Source organism: Anopheles gambiae, chromosome 3, assembly GCF_943734735.2.
Source record: "Anopheles gambiae chromosome 3, idAnoGambNW_F1_1, whole genome shotgun sequence".
Lineage (NCBI taxonomy): Eukaryota > Metazoa > Arthropoda > Insecta > Diptera > Culicidae > Anopheles > Anopheles gambiae.
Window position 1 is genome coordinate 59,761,641 of NC_064602.1, and position 18,343 is coordinate 59,779,983.

General features: G+C 38.8%; 5 protein-coding genes across 5 annotated transcripts; 1 reads left to right on the forward strand and 4 right to left on the reverse strand.

The window, feature by feature from the left end:
- Positions 1 to 2,098: 2,098 nt before the first annotated feature.
- On the reverse strand, positions 2,099 to 3,352 carry LOC133394034 (probable chitinase 10). The gene has a single exon (XM_061662398.1). It carries the CDS (start codon positions 3,294 to 3,296, stop codon positions 2,271 to 2,273), a length of 1,026 nt encoding a protein of 341 aa, XP_061518382.1. The 5' UTR covers positions 3,297 to 3,352; the 3' UTR covers positions 2,099 to 2,270.
- A 677-nt stretch (positions 3,353 to 4,029) lies between these two features.
- LOC133394041 (peritrophin-1-like) lies at positions 4,030 to 4,894 on the reverse strand. Its single transcript, XM_061662408.1, has one exon. The coding sequence runs from the start codon at positions 4,773 to 4,775 to the stop codon at positions 4,077 to 4,079; it is 699 nt and encodes a 232-aa protein (XP_061518392.1). The 5' UTR covers positions 4,776 to 4,894; the 3' UTR covers positions 4,030 to 4,076.
- A 13-nt stretch (positions 4,895 to 4,907) lies between these two features.
- Positions 4,908 to 6,499, reverse strand: LOC133394030 (peritrophin-48-like). Its single transcript, XM_061662386.1, has 2 exons — positions 6,398 to 6,499; positions 4,908 to 6,323 (listed from the first exon to the last, which is right to left on the reverse strand). The coding sequence occupies exons 1-2, from the start codon at positions 6,402 to 6,404 to the stop codon at positions 4,984 to 4,986; spliced, it is 1,347 nt and encodes a 448-aa protein (XP_061518370.1). The 5' UTR covers positions 6,405 to 6,499; the 3' UTR covers positions 4,908 to 4,983.
- A 2,615-nt stretch (positions 6,500 to 9,114) lies between these two features.
- On the reverse strand, positions 9,115 to 11,212 carry LOC133394036 (probable chitinase 10). Its single transcript, XM_061662401.1, has 4 exons — positions 10,395 to 11,212; positions 10,237 to 10,307; positions 9,450 to 10,161; positions 9,115 to 9,361 (listed from the first exon to the last, which is right to left on the reverse strand). The coding sequence occupies exons 1-4, from the start codon at positions 10,399 to 10,401 to the stop codon at positions 9,195 to 9,197; spliced, it is 957 nt and encodes a 318-aa protein (XP_061518385.1). The 5' UTR covers positions 10,402 to 11,212; the 3' UTR covers positions 9,115 to 9,194.
- Positions 11,213 to 12,753: 1,541 nt separating this feature from the next.
- On the forward strand, positions 12,754 to 13,787 carry LOC133394044 (probable chitinase 10). Its single transcript, XM_061662412.1, has 2 exons — positions 12,754 to 13,021; positions 13,086 to 13,787. The coding sequence occupies exons 1-2, from the start codon at positions 13,018 to 13,020 to the stop codon at positions 13,685 to 13,687; spliced, it is 606 nt and encodes a 201-aa protein (XP_061518396.1). The 5' UTR covers positions 12,754 to 13,017; the 3' UTR covers positions 13,688 to 13,787.
- The last annotated feature ends 4,556 nt before the right edge of the window (positions 13,788 to 18,343 follow it).

The following is an 18,343-nucleotide window of genomic DNA, read 5'->3' on the forward strand; positions in this document are numbered from 1 at the left end:
GACTGCTGCGATTTATGTGATCCATCGGCTTTGATGTTATGTATCACGATAAATAACATTTTTTCAGATATTCATAAAACCTTTTTTAACGTCTTTTTGGTGCTCAAATCATAATTTAGCTCACCTTATGGAAAATCAAAGCATAAGAGTCTTAGACAGTCCTGAATGATCAATCCTATAGATTTTGTTATGCCGATTTTGTAAGAATGGAATGACATTAAATCACTTTTACAGGGTGTTCGAGATAAATTTGACACCTTGCCTTTGGGTTTATATCTCAGGGTTGAGTTGGCGTATCGAAATGATTGATATGTCATTCGATTGCTAAAAGTTGTGCGAACAAGTGTAAAAAATGTCTAGCTCCGTAAATATGTGGAACCCGTCCGAATTGTACAAGCGCGTAACGTGTGTTATGATGGTTCGTGCCGGCCACACAAATGCCGAAATTCGGAAGGCGGCGATGTGTTCGCTGAACACCGTAAAAACAATACGGTGGCCAATGGGCGGCCGTACGTTTGGCAGCAGGATTCAGCATCATGCCATACGGCCGTTAAAACACGCCAATGGCTCACTGCCAATTTCGACCGATACACCAGCACCGACGTTTGGCCACCCAGCTCCCCTGTCCTTAATCCTATGGATTACTTTGTGTGGGGCACAGTTGAGCGGGACACCAACAGGGCGTCCTGCAATACCAAAGCGGAGCTGGTGGCCAGAATAAAGGCCGTGTTTGCGGCCATCCCCAGAGACATGGTTGTCCGGGCTTGCCCGCGGTTCCGGAAGCGGGTGCAGGCGGCCATCGACGCGGAGGGGGGTACTTCGAATAAAAAATGCGGCAAACATGGTAAGCTAAACTTTGTAGAATTTTTTTTTTAAATATTTAACATAAATTTGATAAAAATTTCTTTCCTATTCCCTCAGAAACTGTCTAATTTATCTCGAACACCCTGTATATATATATATCTCGGACACGTTTACGCTGATTATTATTCTTCTTCTTCTATTAGGCGTAAACGGCCTATGCGGACATGCCAGTCTATATAGACTTTCGGGACTTTATTCAGTACCACGTAGCCGAATAGTCAGTCCTTGGGACAGGGGGACGGTCCATTCTAGGCTTGAACGCATGACGATCATGTTATTGTGTCGTTCAAGTAGACGACTGTGCCACGGGGTTTACGCATATTTTGTATACAGGATTGTTATATAATAATAATTATTATTATTAGTTCATATTTTTCGGGCCATACGGCCTATTTAAAATGAGTAACATTTGAAAATTACATAGCAAAAAAGCATTTTGTCAAAGTTCCCTGCGGCCGCGGTAGAAACCGATACATTGTTGCATTCAGCCTACATGCGGAACATAGGGTTTGATCTACCAGTGATCGAGATGGTGCGTAGATTTCGATGCACTGCAGCAAAGAGATGTTGCCAAAAATTCTAAGAATGATTTGATAGGCCAGCGATAAAAGAGCACTGCGCATTGCGTATTCTAGCCGAAAGAGCGTCAAGGCCTAGAAGACGACACCATATACCACACGTAGGAAGATTAATACGATCCTGCCAGGAAAGTAGGCGTAGGGCATGTTATGTGAGATTTCACTGAAGTTTTATGGTTATATTTATTGAAGGCAAATAGGATACAACAATATATAAGAATATATATATATATATATATATATATATATATATATATATATATATATATATATATATATATATATATATATATATATATATATATTTTTTTTTTTTTTTTTCTTTGGCTCAACAACCGATGTCGGTCAAGGCCTGCCTGTACCCACTTGTGGGCTTTGGCTTTCAGTGACTAATTGATTCCCCCCCATAGCAGGATAGTCAGTCCTACGTATGGCGGCGCGGTCTATTTGGGGATTGAACCCATGACGGGCATGTTGTTAAGTCGTACGAGCTGACGACTGTACTACGAGACCGGCTCATATAAGAATATATAGGTCAACATAATTAAGAAGGACGCACGAAATAATAAGAATTCATCGTATTAGATATACATAGAGATTATAAACATTCTAAATACACGAGACAATTCAAACAGTATAAAAACACAAAAACAAAATATGCTGTTTGTTATTTATTTCACTCATTGTTAAGAAAATGCTGAAAGCGTTGCTAGCAGTCTGAATATAATTGTCATAGTTAACAATCCAACAATGAATTGCATTTGCAGGTTATTCAATCAACTATTTCAGCACCTCAATAATTAGTTCTTAGGTTCGTTGACAACATGTTTAATGGACATACGAAACTACTCTCTGATAAACTTCAACCCAAGTTCTGCTAGCAACACAAGTATTTGGGTCTCCAAAGCCACAGGTGGAGAGCTCAGGTATAAAGATGAAATTATCGGGGCATCGTTGGATTGTCGGTTGCCCCAAGACGCAAATAACATACTGTGTGCAATCGCTGGGATGTACGATCATTCCTACTGTAACTCCACGACATATATCGCTGGGCACATTGACATCTAGTGGAGGACGCGTCGGTGCAACTGAAGAAGTTGGTGGCCTATCCGTACTATTGCCGTTTGATCCAGATTCCCAGCATTTAACATTTTCCGGATGGTCGCATACCTCTCTTTCCCAGTCAAAGTGAGTTCCGTGGGGTTGACATGTGAGCTCTTCGAATATGGACTCATCCTCGCAGATAAAAAAGTTGCTGCAGTTCCGTGAGGGAGCCAGAGATCCGTCTGGTCGTCCGGCACACATGTCGCTCTCCCAGCACAATACATTTTCGGGAAAGTCACACACCTCGCGTTGATAATCGAACAGAGTTCCAGCCGGTGCGCAGGTAACCTCTTCATTTTCCAACTCGTTCATGCAAATAATGAAGTTAGAGCAGGATTCGGCCGGAATTAGAGTACCATTCTCCCGGCCAGTGCAGCGGTTCTCTTGACTATAGCACGTCACGAATTCAGGATGGTCACAGACTTCACGCTGATAGTCGAATAAAGTACCCTCGGGGACACAGGCTACTTCAAGCTCGTTGCCTCCCTGACAGGTGATAAAGTTGGCACAGTTCGGCGAAGGGAAGATACTACCTTCTGGCACCTCATCACATCGATTGCGGTTAATGGGGGGTCGGCCGGTTGAGACCCACGGAGGACGCCCTGTTGACACCCATGGAGGCCGGCCATTTTCATTAGATTCACTGGAAGACGACGACGATGATGACGACGACGATGATGAGGAGCTTTGCAATGAGCTGTGTACTAAACAACCCACCGTAATCACAATAGCCACCCAGAACTTGTTCATCTTGGTGATTTTTGTCTGACTCTTAGTATTGGCAGTTGAGGTCTACCTTAAATTAATATCCCTTACAGTCCTATATAAGAAAAAACCATGCGAAACGTCGAACAGTTGAACCGATGTTGTTTGTTTATCAGAATAAGATTACCTTAGATGATATATAACCCCTACAACACATATCGTATACATGGCGTGTAAACCACAAAAGATTACGGCCAGACAAGCGATATAATCGTAGATTAGATGTAAGTAGTTAATTTTTTTTGTCTGAAAAGAAAGACCATGCTGTTACCAGCGAGTTACCAGGGTAAATGCTAAAGAAAAAAAAAATAAAATAAATGAAAAAAGAAGAAAAAGTTGCGTGTTAACAAAACAACTGGTATGACGTGAGGGATAGCGTTTTTCGTAATGGTAAACGAAAACGTGACGTCACAAAAAAAAGTAGTTGCTACGTCTAGGTTGTTATCAAGGTTTTTATATTGAGGATCGATAGGACTATAAGGTATAGCAAAGAAGGGTGTTTCAATTGATTCCTGGAATTTCAATTACAGAGGTGTTGGTTAATCTGATTGTTATCTTGATGTGGTGTTAGATAATAAAAAACCGTATTAATTTTTGTTACAAAGAAACGCCTAAATGCGTTGATTTTTGATTTTTGGTGATTAAAGAAATGATTTTTGGTGATTAAAGAAATTCATGTTTATTTCTCAATGATAAAAGGTATTTATAAAAGGCCCTATTGTTGAAGCTTCATAATATTTTTTGTTCGAGTTTGCAGGATCATATTTATTGAGAAGCTTTTGTGTTAGCGGGACACTCCACATTTTCCGGATCATCACACATATTGGTGTTCGGATTGAACCATAGACCCGAAGGACATTTATTCGGATAAGCAATACCTTGATAACACGAATAATATCTTTCACAAAGCGTATTACTAGGTATAAGTATGAAATCTGGCTGACCATAGCATATATCAAGAGGATCAACTGTGGGTGGAGTAGGTACTGTAGTGACAGTTGACGCCTCTATGTTACATTCCACATCGTAGAGCGATCCACAGCGTTGAAGCGTTTCGTCAAACCAAGAAAATAGTGGACAGGAGAGACGATATGCTATTCGATCTATGCACTGGTAATACCACTGACAGGAGTCAACGCTAGCCACGTAACGAAAGTTCAATACATCATCACATAGTGGGGATGGATCTGGTGCGGGTGCTTCTGGCAAAACGGGTGGCTCGGTAAGGTCACATTCGGATTGGTCTTTCGGTACACATTGCTGCTGCTGCATTGAAAACCATTCGTCTGGAGGACAAATTTGTGGGTATGCGTTGCCATTGATGCAGCTGTAGTATAAGTAGCAAGCGTTTGGGCTGGGTATGTAGCTTAGATCCGGAACTCCCTGGCAACGATTATCTTCAGCAATCACGAAGCTCTGCAGTACGATGAGAAACGACAGTACATTCAATTTCGAACACCACATGTTAGTAACTTCACATTCACTAAATAGCTCCGCTGTCAACGGGCAGCAGTTTTATACACCCGGTTTGTCTTCGGAAGTACAATAAACCATCAAAGGAAGCGCTCAGATAAGCAACCATATAGCCACAATATGTCCAGCAATAATCTGAGAGTAATATTTATTGGAATTTTTCGTAAGACAAAAATATTTACTTCTTAAACGCCGACTGTTAGACAGCTAATCTGGGGAGCGAGACATTGCACGTCACATTCTCCGGCAAATCACAAAGCATCGTTATTGGGTTGAACCACAATCCACCAAGGCAATTGCTGGGATATGCGCCGCCGTTGAAGCAGATGTAAAAACTGCTACAGTCAGCTGGGCTAGGTAAATAAGTTCCATTCGGCGATTCATTACATAGTTGGTTACCCTCTTCTGGTGGTCCGCTTGGTGGGATGGTAGGGGGGATAGTTGGCGTTGGGGGTGGAGTCGGTGGTGTAGGAATATTGCAGATGGCGTCGGACGGTGAGATGCACTCACGAGTGGTTTGGTCGAACCACAGCCCGGGAGGACAATATAGAATGTAGCCGATTTCTCCTGCGCAAACGTAATAGGCTTCACAACGTTCTGGGCTAGGTACGTATACACCATCCGCAACGTCAACGCACACACTTGGCGTCGGTGTTGTTGGTGGGCCATTTGGGCAATAGACATCTATTGGCTTGCCACACGCTTGTTTCTCAACGTCCAGCCATTGGCCGTCCGGGCAAAGTGTCGGGTAAGCGTTACCTTCGACACAAACATAGTATTGATTACAGAACTGCGGATGTATAATCATCACACCGTCTTCTACATCGTCGCAAATGCCTGGAGTTGTACCAGGGGTTGATCCGGGAACATTCGAATCATCGCATTGTACTTCTTCCTCCGGGATGCAGTCCTGAGCGGTTTCATCGAAGAAAAATCCATTCCGACAGATCATGGGGAACGGAGTTCCATTAAGACAGTAGTAGAACAGGTGACAAAATTGCGGACTTCTCACATAAGAAAAATTGGGACGCCCGAAGCACAGGTTGGGTTCTGATGGTCCTGGAGGAGCGGTGGGAGTTTGTGTTGATTCCTCAATATCACATTCAACCTCAAACCTGTTACCACACCGTCCAAGTTCAACACTGAACCAGTAGCCACGAGGGCATGACAGTCTGTACGCGAAATTATCAATACATTGATAGTAGAACTGACAAGATGTACTGCTGGGAAGGTATGTGAAGTCCGGCAAATCCTCACATTCCGGAGACGGGGGTCTTGGCGGTGCTTCCGGTAGCTCAGGTGCAGGTTCGATGTCACAGTCTGCTTCCTCTTGCGGCACGCATCGTTGTAATTCCATCGAGAACCAAAGATCATCGGGGCACGTGTATCCATATGCCTGGCCATCGATGCACGCATAGTAAAGGTAGCATGCTTGAGGGCTTCTCACATAGGTGAGATTAGGGACACCATTACAAATTTCATTGTATGCGTGGCTGGAGCACACCAATAGTATGCAGACGAACAAAGTCTTCACCAAGGCTAGAAGTTGGAAATGTCATGAAAATTCATTAAAAATGGAAATTCATATAAAGCTGACTCTGTTGATTTCTTACCTTTCATTTTCTAACACTTCGTTCTAATTCATTGTACAAAGTACCATTTGTCGTTTATATAGGAAAAGTATGTACAGAGTCTTTATACTTGCTGACTGTAGATTGAATTAACTTATCTGTTATCAGCTATTGTGAATTGATGATACTTCCGACAAACTGTTTTGCTTTATGGTGCATGCTCCATGTGGTCAAACCGGCAATTTGAAGATAATTCAGGAAGGAAGTTATAAATGTACCATGCCGTTACAATCTGCACACCCGGCACCTTTTCAAGGTAAGGCTGCGGCATTCTTGTAATAATTTGATGTCCAATGCGCTATTGAAGGATTACGAAACGATGAATGATTATAGCAGCGCGTCAAAATTTGATTGGATTGTTTCATCTACACCGATCATGCGCTAAGGCAGGGGTATTAGTACGGTTTGTTCTTTTTCTCGGAAAGAATAAGAAACTTGTCTGTTTTAGTCTTTCCTTGATGAGTATTATTGCAAAAGACACAGCGTGTTTAGCTCAAATTTCCAACTAAATTACAGAATTACATTACCAATAATTACCAACAATTCTAGCAGTGTTAGTATTGTTTTTCTATTCTTGGATAACTTGTTTTATTAGATGATCACGAAATGTGAGACGGTTGGAATGACTGGTGCTCTTCACTTTATATTGTGGTGGAACGCATTTAAGATCAAAACAAAGATTCCGGTTTAGTGGTGTAGAAAAATGTGCAACGGGACTGTGACGGACATGGTCAATATATATTTATTTATCAAACATAAAAACAAGTGGACATCAACATATCTAATAATACGGTCGATCGTGAAAGCGGGAAGGCTATGATGGTTTAGGTCAACAGTCGGCATACTTTTGAGGTAAAGAGCAAAGTTTAGTAAATGATCGAGGGCCGCGAGTCATGAGCAAGCATTTTTTGAACTTTTTGATTAGTTTAACTAATCAAATATTTGGTTAATCATATTAAGTATTGGGAGTATTGATATTGTTGTTTATATTCTGCTGTAAGTGTAATCTGTTGTGCCGGTCTCATGATGTTGTTGGCAACTCGTACGACTTAACAACATCCCGTCAAGGGTTCAATCCCCAAATAGACCGTGCCGCCATAGGCCGCGGGGCCATGGGGATTCTCAACGCTCATTTTCTCAAGGACTCATGAGTGCTTTTGAGAAATCCTCGTTCTCAGCGTTTGTCGAATCGGAACAAAATCGGTTTTGAGAATCTTCGAGAATCTTTGAGAAAGTTGACGATGCAGCGATCGGCTAACTGAAATATGAGCAATTGTGCTATTTGTTTTTCGGTAATCACTTTGGAAAATGTATTCAATGTTTATAATTGAAGAAAAAAAAAAATAAAAAAAAATGCGATCAAAAATATATTTTCTATTTAAAGCTCCTAATAAAGCATGAGTGGCTTTATCAGTTTCTCGAAGTGAGAAAAACTGACGACGGCCACGGGCTCGCGTCTGAGAACAAGATTTGAGTGCTTGAGAAACTTAAATGAGTGTTTGAGAATGATTTCTCAGCTTGAGAAAGCCCCATGGCCCCGCGGCCTTTGAGAATCTTTGAGAAAGTTGACGATGCAGCGATCAGCTAACTGAAATATGGAGAATTGCGCTATTTGTTTATCGGAAATCACTTTGGAAAATGTATTCAATGTTTATAATTGAAAACGTAAAAAAAAAATGCGATTAAAAACTGTTTTTCTATTTAAAGCTCTAAATAAAGCTTGAGTGTCTATATCAGTTTCTCAGAGTGAGAAAAACTGACGACGGCCACGGGCTTGAGTCTGAGAACAAGTTTTGAGTGCTTGAGAAACTTAAATGAGTGCTTGAGAACGTTTTCTCAGCTTGAGAAAGCCCCGTGGCCCCACGGCCATACGTAGGACTAACTATCCTGCTATGGAGGGTAATCCAAAAGGCACTGAAAGCCGCCAACCCTACCAGTTGGTACAGGCAGGCCTTGACCGATAACGGAGCCGTTTAGAAGAACAACTATAATCTGTATATCATCTAAGAAAGGCTCAAAATTGGTAGTTCCTATTATTAAACAAACTGTAAAGATTTTTTAGTTAAGGATGGACAACAAGTTAGTAAAAAGCAACAGATCAGGGTTTTTTAAATATTCGTTTCTGGTTTTAAATGCTCTTTTCATTGTCATGTACAACCAATGTTATTATTACATACTGGATATTTAACCTTAATTTTGACCATAACGATTAGTCTGTCAATCCATATTACCGTAAACAAATTTTTAATAGTTGGACGGTATGAAATGTCATAATAAAAGACGTGCATTTTTTTTTTGAATGTGAACTCTTTCGTTTATTTACACAGAAGGTTACAGTTCGTTCGGTGGTTTGATCAGAAACATCGTATACTTATTGTCTAGCCAGTCTTTACACCTCTTAGGGAGGTTATTCTAAAAAAAGGATGGAAATGGTTTTAAACTTCGAATGCAGTTTGTGCTAGATGATTAAATAAAAATGTAATATAAAAATGATATTGGTTTTGTTTGAGTCTTTTTGTAATTGTGATTTTTAACGTACGTAAACCGATATGACCGCGCAAATTGTTACAGTATGCAGAACAAAAGGTGCAAACCTTTTCTCGATTGGCAGAAATAAATAGGGCGTATATCTATACCATTATTGTTAAATATTGTTTAAAGTAAAACATGTAAAGTCCAAAAGAAAATAACCGATCGTATTTCATTATCAGATGCGGAAGAAAAAATTTATTCACGTTTTTCATCATTCAAAATTATCATTCCTATAAGAGCAAATTTGTTATTTCTGCGCACATACTGCATTACCAGGCTGATCGCATTGAGATGTTTTACTATTCCACAAATAGCTGGTGGGACAGCTCATCAATATTGGCTGTAGCCCGATGCAGATGTAATACTGGCTACAGTCGTTGTAGTTGGGGTAAAAAATGTTACTGCCATAACAGTCTGAAGGTAAGAAGAAGAAACATACTTCATGCAAGCAGCACTATCTGCGACCACATGTGATTATCGTTTTCCATTTGATAAACCTTACCCGGAGTGCTTGATATCGTTGTTGTTTCAGCGGACGGGGTAGACGTTTCCGGAGCGGCCGGATTAGGAAGATTAGTGCAGTCGGTATTTTCCGGAAAGTCACACTGATTGGTGGCTGTATTCCAGTAAACACCATGTCCACAGCTATGCAGAATCAGCTTACCGTAGGCACAAATATAGTAACTCTCACATGCTGTTGGGTGTGCGATGAAGCTAAACTCTTCCGGGGTACAGAATGGATAAGGGTTCATAGGTGGTTTGAACGGGGGAGTGGTTGTAATCACTGGACGTGTGGTAGTGGTTGGACGTATCGTCGGAATGGAAGTAACGACTACAGGAGGTCGCAGTGTGGGTGAAGCGGTAGGAGCTGTAGGAATATACGGAGGCTCATACGGGTTATTAGTGGTTGTTCTCACTGTTACAGTTGTCGGTAGTGGCGTCGGTGCGGTCGGTATGCTTGGAAATTCCGCTGGTGGCTTGAACGTAGTCGGAATTGCAACAGAAGTGGACGAGGGTGCAAGAATAATTGGCGGGAGCGACGGTGTTTGTCCACACTTGACAAAAGAGGCCCAGTTGCATACCATCGAAATCGGATCGAAAAGGGTGCCATATGCGCAGCGCTGAACTTTTTGCACATTGTACTCGCATACTATGTATGATCCGCAATCATCAGTAATAGGAAGCTTCTGACCATTTGGCATTGCCAAACATATCTGGAAAGTTGAATGAGTTTTTGGTAGATATGTAACGATCGTGTCGTAGGTATGTAACGATCAATCAACACTTACGTTATCAGATATAAATCGAGCTGATATTTCCGTTACGCTCAAAATGAACGCTATAAAGACTATAACGACGACTAAAAAAACAAGAAATAAAATAAATAAATAAATGCTTAAGGAGTTGTGTCTTAAGGTGGTTTTGTTTAAAATAATTGCCAGTGTACCTTGCATTTTAAGTCAATGGCTGAAGCAGGCGTACTGGCGAATGTGAAATTTGTTGTCTAACTAAACACAGTGTCCAATTTTTGTCATCTCTTTTAATGGGGGGTATATTTATATCTTCAGTCAATTGAAAGATACTGCTTGAAACGTAACTCATGTTTCGGACGCTTGTTTTTTCAGATGTTGTTCTTTGATATCTTAATGACCATCATAAGTACTGTGACTTTTTGTTGTTGTTACAGAATCGAACATAGCACGAGAAATTAAACCCACACAAAAGAAAAGAAAGCTGATGGGAAAGTAAGTTGCACGTATTCAAAGTGAAGGAAATAAATATAAATAGATTGTGTTATCGAAAAGCCGGTCTCGTGGTACAGTCGTCAACTCGTACGACATAACAACATGCCCATCATGGGTTCAAGCCCCGAATAGACCGTGTCCCCATACTATCCTGCAATCGTAACAATAAGTCACTGAAAGCCAAGCTCACTTCGTCAGTGGGTACAGGCAGGCCTTGACCGACAACGATTGTTGTGCCAAAGAAGAAGAAGTTATCGAAAAGATATGCAGTCTGTACAATGCCATGAAAAGTTGTAACAACTTGGAAACACTGCAGGTGGTAAATTCCGAATCAATCTACTAACTCTATCCACAACTGTTAAAACCGGTATATCGAGTTTCAATGAGCTTCACATATTTGGTCTGAAAACAATGTCGAATGTCATTGAACTAATAATAACAACATTTTTGATGAATGTACGTTAAACTCGTTTTTTCTTCTACTTAATCTATATACTGTTAATCTGTATCTCATATCGATAAAGTACACCTAGCAATGACTCGTTAGACAGGAGACAGGAAAGTCAAACTTTTAAACCATTGTTTTAGATCACAAACCATAGATGTTTCCGTTTTCTGTCCTTTTGCATAAACTTTGCTCTTTAGTCTGTTTATAGCTATAACATCTTGTATGAAAAATAGTTGAATAAATATCATTCTTATCATATCATCTTATCAATATCAATATCATATCAATATCATATTCATTCAAAAATCTTAAGATATTATGCAAAAACATGCGCATTTCTTCGTTTAATATTAAGGTATTGATGTATTGACACTTGTATTGATTGTATTGACAATTAACTCATCATTCAGATTCACTTATTTATTATTAAATTAAATATATTTTACCGCCAACAAAAGAATTACAACCAATGAGTTTGACAACCCTAGATTGACGTATGTATTGTACTTCAAAATAAAATGAGCATTTCCAAGGCCTTGAATGTCGCAACAGATATTCTGATGACGAATATTCTATCATGACAATTTTTTGATAGCGATTTGCTATCAGTTCACAAATGGTTACGCTATTGTGTTCGAAAGATCCGCATGTCTGAGAGAGCTTAAATCACCACCATAAGCGATTTGATTTGAAATCGATTAGATAGCTACCGTTCTCTCGAAAACGTATAAAACACCAACGATATTGAGCCGCGAACATTGTGTTAAAATTATCACTGTAAGATCAGGATGATAAAAGCAACAAGTAAGTATGTTTAACAGAGGCTGAGTATTAATGAGAAAACACGATTTGTGAATCTTTCGTTTGTAACACCGTGTTTCTTGTGCTAGTATTACTTGCTCTTGTGGCTATTATTGGTTGTGCCGCGGCACAAACAACTACAACTCAGTCTCCAGCGAGTGATCCATGTGTGGAAACGGCGACAGCTGACGGATTTCTCCCCCATCCAACTGAATGTACCAAGTACTTTTCGTGCTACGGCGGCAAAGGTTACGAGCAGACATGTCCTGATCAAAAATATTTCGATCCAATTAATTTGTTATGCGACATTCCTGAGAATGTAGACTGCGTCGTGAACAACTGCCCACCGAATGAAATTGTATATCTGCCCGTTAATGGCTCATGTACAGACTTCATACGATGCATTGGTGGAGTGGCTTATGAAAGTTCATGCCAGCCAGGCTTGTTTTTTGATCCAGCACTACAAGAATGTAATTTGGAAAGCGAGGTAGATTGCGTAGTAAATCCCTGCACACAACCACCGCCAGACCCTCCTATCCTGGAAATCTATCCAAACCCAGGAAACTGCAAAGAGTATATCCTATGTTTGAATGGCGAAGGAATTGTTCGGCAATGCGCTCCAGGACTGTTCTTTGATGAGCAGGCAACGAGTTGTGTAGCTGGCTTTGAGGGTGATGGCTGTACTGTAAGTATAATAACTATTTCCTCTTCAAAACGAATGTTCACATATATTTTTATTTTGTTTCTATTTAGAGTGAAATTGCTACCGACGCACCTGTAATGAATAGAGCTCTTTGGTAGAAGAAGTTGGAATTGGTTAGGTCTGTCGTATATTGCTGTTATGCAAATAAAGACACTGAACACCCAAAAGTTGTGACGTGAAATTAAACATTGTTATCTAGCCTCATGTGTCTCAACATGGCTTACGTCTGCGGGGTGTTAATCGTGAGACATACAAATTGAAGCTATATAAGCAAGTTTGCACTAACAACGTCAAGTTATTTGAAAGAATACACTGGCAGACTTATCCGAACCATTCATAGCATACGCCAAGTGTGACTTTTACTAGCTGAGAAATGAGTAAGTAAGTATCTGCTACAGAGCGATTAAAGGTTTTAACATATCTTTTTGTACGTTCGGTTAGACGCAGTACGTGGTTTGCTACTGTTGTCAATAGTTAGTATGTGTGCTACCCAAACACCTCCGGTTTGTGATAGCACAGTAACTTCGTTTCACCCCGATACAACTAATTGCAATCAATACTACACCTGCTATCAGGGAGTAGCTACACTGCAGTCTTGCCCAGATCAGAAATACTTCGATGCTTCCAGAAGCTTGTGTGATGTTCCAGAAAATGTGCCTTGCACTATCGGGCCTTGCACAGGAAACACCGCACTAAAGGCCGTGGAGATACCAAATATATGCACCAGTTATACATTGTGCGTCGGCGAAACAGCATATAACAGAACTTGTGCTGAGGGTACCCTGTTTGATTCAGCCTATGGAGATTGCGTGTTGGCAAGCAACAGTTCATGTGTTGAGAATCCTTGTCTTACGACTGATCCAGCAACAGCATTACCGGCCACTTTGTATCCAGTGCTAAGTTCATGCAAAAAATATATCATTTGCAATAAACTAGATCCTGTGGTGCGTACATGCGCCGGTGCAGCCGTCTTTAGCCGTACCGTATCGGATTGCGTTGATCCCGCCAGCTATGTTTGTCCGCCAGGAACTTCCGACGTATGAACTGATCAGAATAGGTGTTTGGGATTACTGAAAAAATACTGTTTATAAAGGAAACATACCACTTTATTGAATAAAATAATGGTTCTATTGTCATATCAAATACGTTCATAACACATTATGAAAACGTTTTACTATAAACGTTTACAACACATATTTACAAATTTACAACACATTATAAATACTTACTGGCCTATATCATTGTAACCTAAACAATAAAACGCGATCATTTTCGAGCGGAACAATATCGTACAAACTAATTGAAAGAAGTAAATAAATTGGCATGGTTGAGTTGTCGAGCAGCGCATGTTAAACTAAACTCATCTGTATAAAACAAGTTATAATTATACTCAGTTTGTATGTGTTATCCAAGAAATCACTCATTAATTGTTTACGTAGAGATTTCAAATATGCAGCAAGCATTTTCCGCACCTACAACCGCACGTAAATACACAGCTTCTAGTTTGTATAGCTGTCCCCTTAATTTTCTTGTTTTGCTACACAAACCTGCTATTGTATCCCAGCTAGCTTTACTATATTAAATTTGTTCTTGTTTTTCTTCTTTTTTCTTCATGTGAAAGTTAACTTGTCTTGTACTCATGGGCACAACAAGACAACCTTTGTTGTGTTAGTAATTATAGCGGCAAGGCTTTTATGTGTACTATGGCTAAAGTATTTGTTGATATTATCTTAAAGTTTATACTGTCTACACCGTCTTTTAATCTAGTTTTGTTTGTATTTTCCATTTCTTCATTGATGTACCCTGTTCTTTCTTGTGTGACCGTCCTTATCGTTTCAAGCTTATGAATTTATTTTGGCGATTTCACTCAGGAAACTTAATATGCCCTTTATGATAACATTATTGCTGCTCTTCTACCTTAATATTTTTGAGTGAGTCCCTGCAGACTCCGAAACAAATCTTGAGCTCTCTTTCTTATTATAAATGTAACATTATGGTGTGCACTCCTCCCAGATATTTTATTATTTATTATTATACACTTGGCTGTGTGCTATGCGGTATTATGAATGTCGTTAAAGACGTAGGTGCATTAAATGATACTGGTTATTGGCACGATTAATTAACCGCATGCTTTTGAATAGACAAACATAATCACATACGGCCAACCACACAAAAAAAAAACAAAACAAATGAAACAACAAAATTGGAGTCAATTTGAGAATAGCATAGAAACAAAAATCGTATCGGGTTTCTACCTTTTCGTTTTTCGATTAATAGGGCCCTTTACGATTCTAGTCCGCTTTTTTAAATGGAGTTTGACAGTTGGAGGTTAAAATCATGTAAACACTCCATACAAAAAAGCACACAAAACTAGCATGCATTTTTCAGGCTAGAATAATCTCTAGCCTCAAAGCTAGAATTAGATTCGAGCACCTGCTCTAAAAATTGGCAAAACAAGGTGGTGTCCCAGTCAGAATTCTGTTAATTTATCCATTCGAGCAGTTTATGTCAGTTACAAGAGCAATTTAGCGATACGAAGTGTTGTCGTTTGTTTCAGTGAAAAGATGTAAAAAAGAACAAAAAGAGTATTGTTTTAATTATCCTTTAGTAGAAGAAGACGTAGGCGGTGTGTTTAAAACTGTAAAATGTAAAAATCTGCCTAGAAATTGCGTTTATTAGTGCTAATTGTGCATAACCTTCTCCGGGTGAAGTTGCTGTTCATGTCGAGTTTACTGGAAAAAGGACTTTGTATAAGTTAAGGAAAATGATTAGATATAACCATACAACTGTAATATAATACATTTCGTGTAATTTATCAACAATTTGGCCGACAAAAGAAAAATAAAAATAAAATAGAGAAAGGAGTAGGATCGATCAAAACTGCTCGAATGGGTAAATTAATGACTGCTAATTTACCATTAAATTACTCTTAAATTACCAGTAATTAATGGAAACATAGGGGTAAATTGAATCCGATTTGTCTGACTGGGGGTTTCATTTATCCCAAGGTGCTAAAGAGATAAGGTGGTGGCATCTTGAATCAAAGTGTATGTAGACTAAGTGGTCTTATAGCATGTTTTTATAAACAAATTTGAACGCCACTTTCTGACAGGACGGGTGAAAACTTTTGCCCAAACGCACAAAAAAACTCTTAAAATTTTCATTCATAATCAGAAGCAATAAAAATCAGCCTCCTATATACATACATCTTGGGATAAGCCCACCTGCATATTATACCCACTTTGACAGCCTCGTAAACTGCTATACAATGCAAACAGCTGACAGGCTGAAATTTCTGCCTACGATCTAAAAACGGAAAGGGCCCAATATTAAAAATCTTTCTCGAAAGTTTACATGAAACAGACTTTTTCATATTCTTATACGCAGTCTAGGCAAATGCATGGTCTCTTTACCTAAATGATTAATTAATTTTATTCTATTTCTAACGGCCCTATGAATCCAGACCTTTATTTTTTTCATCGAAGATGTCGTGCAATCGGAACTCGGTTTGTAAACGATTGTTCCATATTTTCAAGAGGGCAATCTGATTATTCATAAAGTTTTCAACATATTCAATCATGAAGAGCAAATACTTTTTCTTCAAATTGATAACTATAAGATTTTAACAAATTCTATGGAAGCATGTCATATCAATAAGAAAAAACTCGATTAATCAAAGCTGTTTACCCGTTACATTTGGTACATAATAGAAGGTAGGCAACTAGGATCTCATAAAAAATGGACATGAAATTTTTGTTTGTAATTAACATGACCGTAAAAAAGGAATTGTTGAAAACAGTTGAACGATTTTTTTGCAAGATTGAGAGGATGCACAACAAAACGCTGGAAACCGTTTGACGCATGCGGAAAAATTTGAAGAAAAAAAAACCATTATAACAAAAAATAACGCTAAAATTCATTGCAAATTTCAAATATTCTCATTGCTAAAACATGAAGTTAATAAAAACTAGCTAGGTTTTAGCATAACTTTAAATATTTGAAAGTTTTGAGCATTTGTGGTAAAGTATATACTTTGGACCATTGTATATGTTATTCGAGTATCCGGGCAAGGTCAAGTCCCGATGAGCCCGGATGAACGGCGTTTTCCTGTACATTTTAATATGCAAGAGAGGAGAGTATCGTCTGAAACATATCATGTGAGCGGTGGTGTGGGGGGAAGGGACGTATGGAATGAGGTGGAATGTGAAAAGGGAGGTGAGAGAGAAGAGTAGCCGCATCCGCTTAACCAAGTGTTTGTTTTTTTAACTTTAAATGATCTATGGCAGACGACTTTTAAAAACAATCAAATCTTTCATACATCAAAGCTTAACGTCGTGCAGTAAGGTACGGAATTTATAGACTCTCTATTAACAAGCTTTCGCAAGCTTAAAGCTCTGGTCAATAGCTTTCTAGTGTAGCTTTCCGAGATTTTTTTTGTTTTTTTTTGTTGTTCTATTCATTTCTGGATTCATAAAATATTACCTGAGATTTTCATTTATTTGAATGCTATTGAGAAAATTTCAAGAAATATATTTGAAGAAAACATCAGATTTTTTTTTAATGTGGAATAGTACAGTGTGCTCCTGAATCACGCGGATTTAGAGATACGCGGAAATTGACTGTTACTTCAGGAAGTTTCATCGATTTAACACATTAAAAAAAGTTAACATTAAAATTTATTATAAAAAAAATATGCTAAGATTCTGCACAAATTGAACTAAATAAATCATATAACATGAAACCACGAGATTAAATAATTCAATATTCGAGTAACAAAGCTACATCAACAGCGCAAAACGTTGCCAAAGTTTAGTATGTAATTGAGGTTCATTTATACGTAATTCAGGATGATATTTTCAAATGTTTTGTTGTAAACAGATGACACATTTTAAGATTAGTCTAAAAACACATTTATAACTGTAATCACATGCTATGATAACTCCACTGAAGAAAAAAAAGTATTAACGAATTGGCAACCAAATGTACGGTTACTTGATGGTTTGAGTGTGTATTTTATTTAATTGGGTAGAATATAACGTGATTGACACTATTTTCGAGACTAAATCATGTTTCAATCTTTCACACTCATGAATTCTTATTGTCGCCCTCATCTCGATAGATACGTCGTAAATTTTGCAAAAGTTGTACGTGTGGCTATGAGAACGCACGCGGTTAATAGACAAAATCAACCGTTTCCGATCGTTTGCCCTTTGGAATATAGTAAAGCCGCCACATAGAGACTGTTATCCATACTAGATATGAACCCAGACCCCAGTGGATGATGTTCAGTTGTGTATTTAACAATTATTCCATGGGAATTATATTAGCTTAGAGTTATAGAATGGCCAAACATGACATTAATCTCATATAATACCTGCAATGTAAAAAGGCAATAAATATATTTTTTAGTCAGGATGCACCATACGAACTAGCTATTGATCATCAATAAAGAAATGAATATAAAAACCAGTATAGCTGGCGGCATTAGCGTAGATCAAGAAAAGCTCACAGAAAAGAATCTAGAATACATATTTTGAAATGCATTCGTAATAAAAAGTTTTCGTTGTTCTGGAAGAACTGATCAAACTGGAAATTTAAAAAGAGATTCACGGCAACACACGAAAGCTAATGTTGTTTGATTATCACTCCATAATGAATCTTCTATTTGTATTTTAGTTCTCCCTCATTTTAGTATCCCA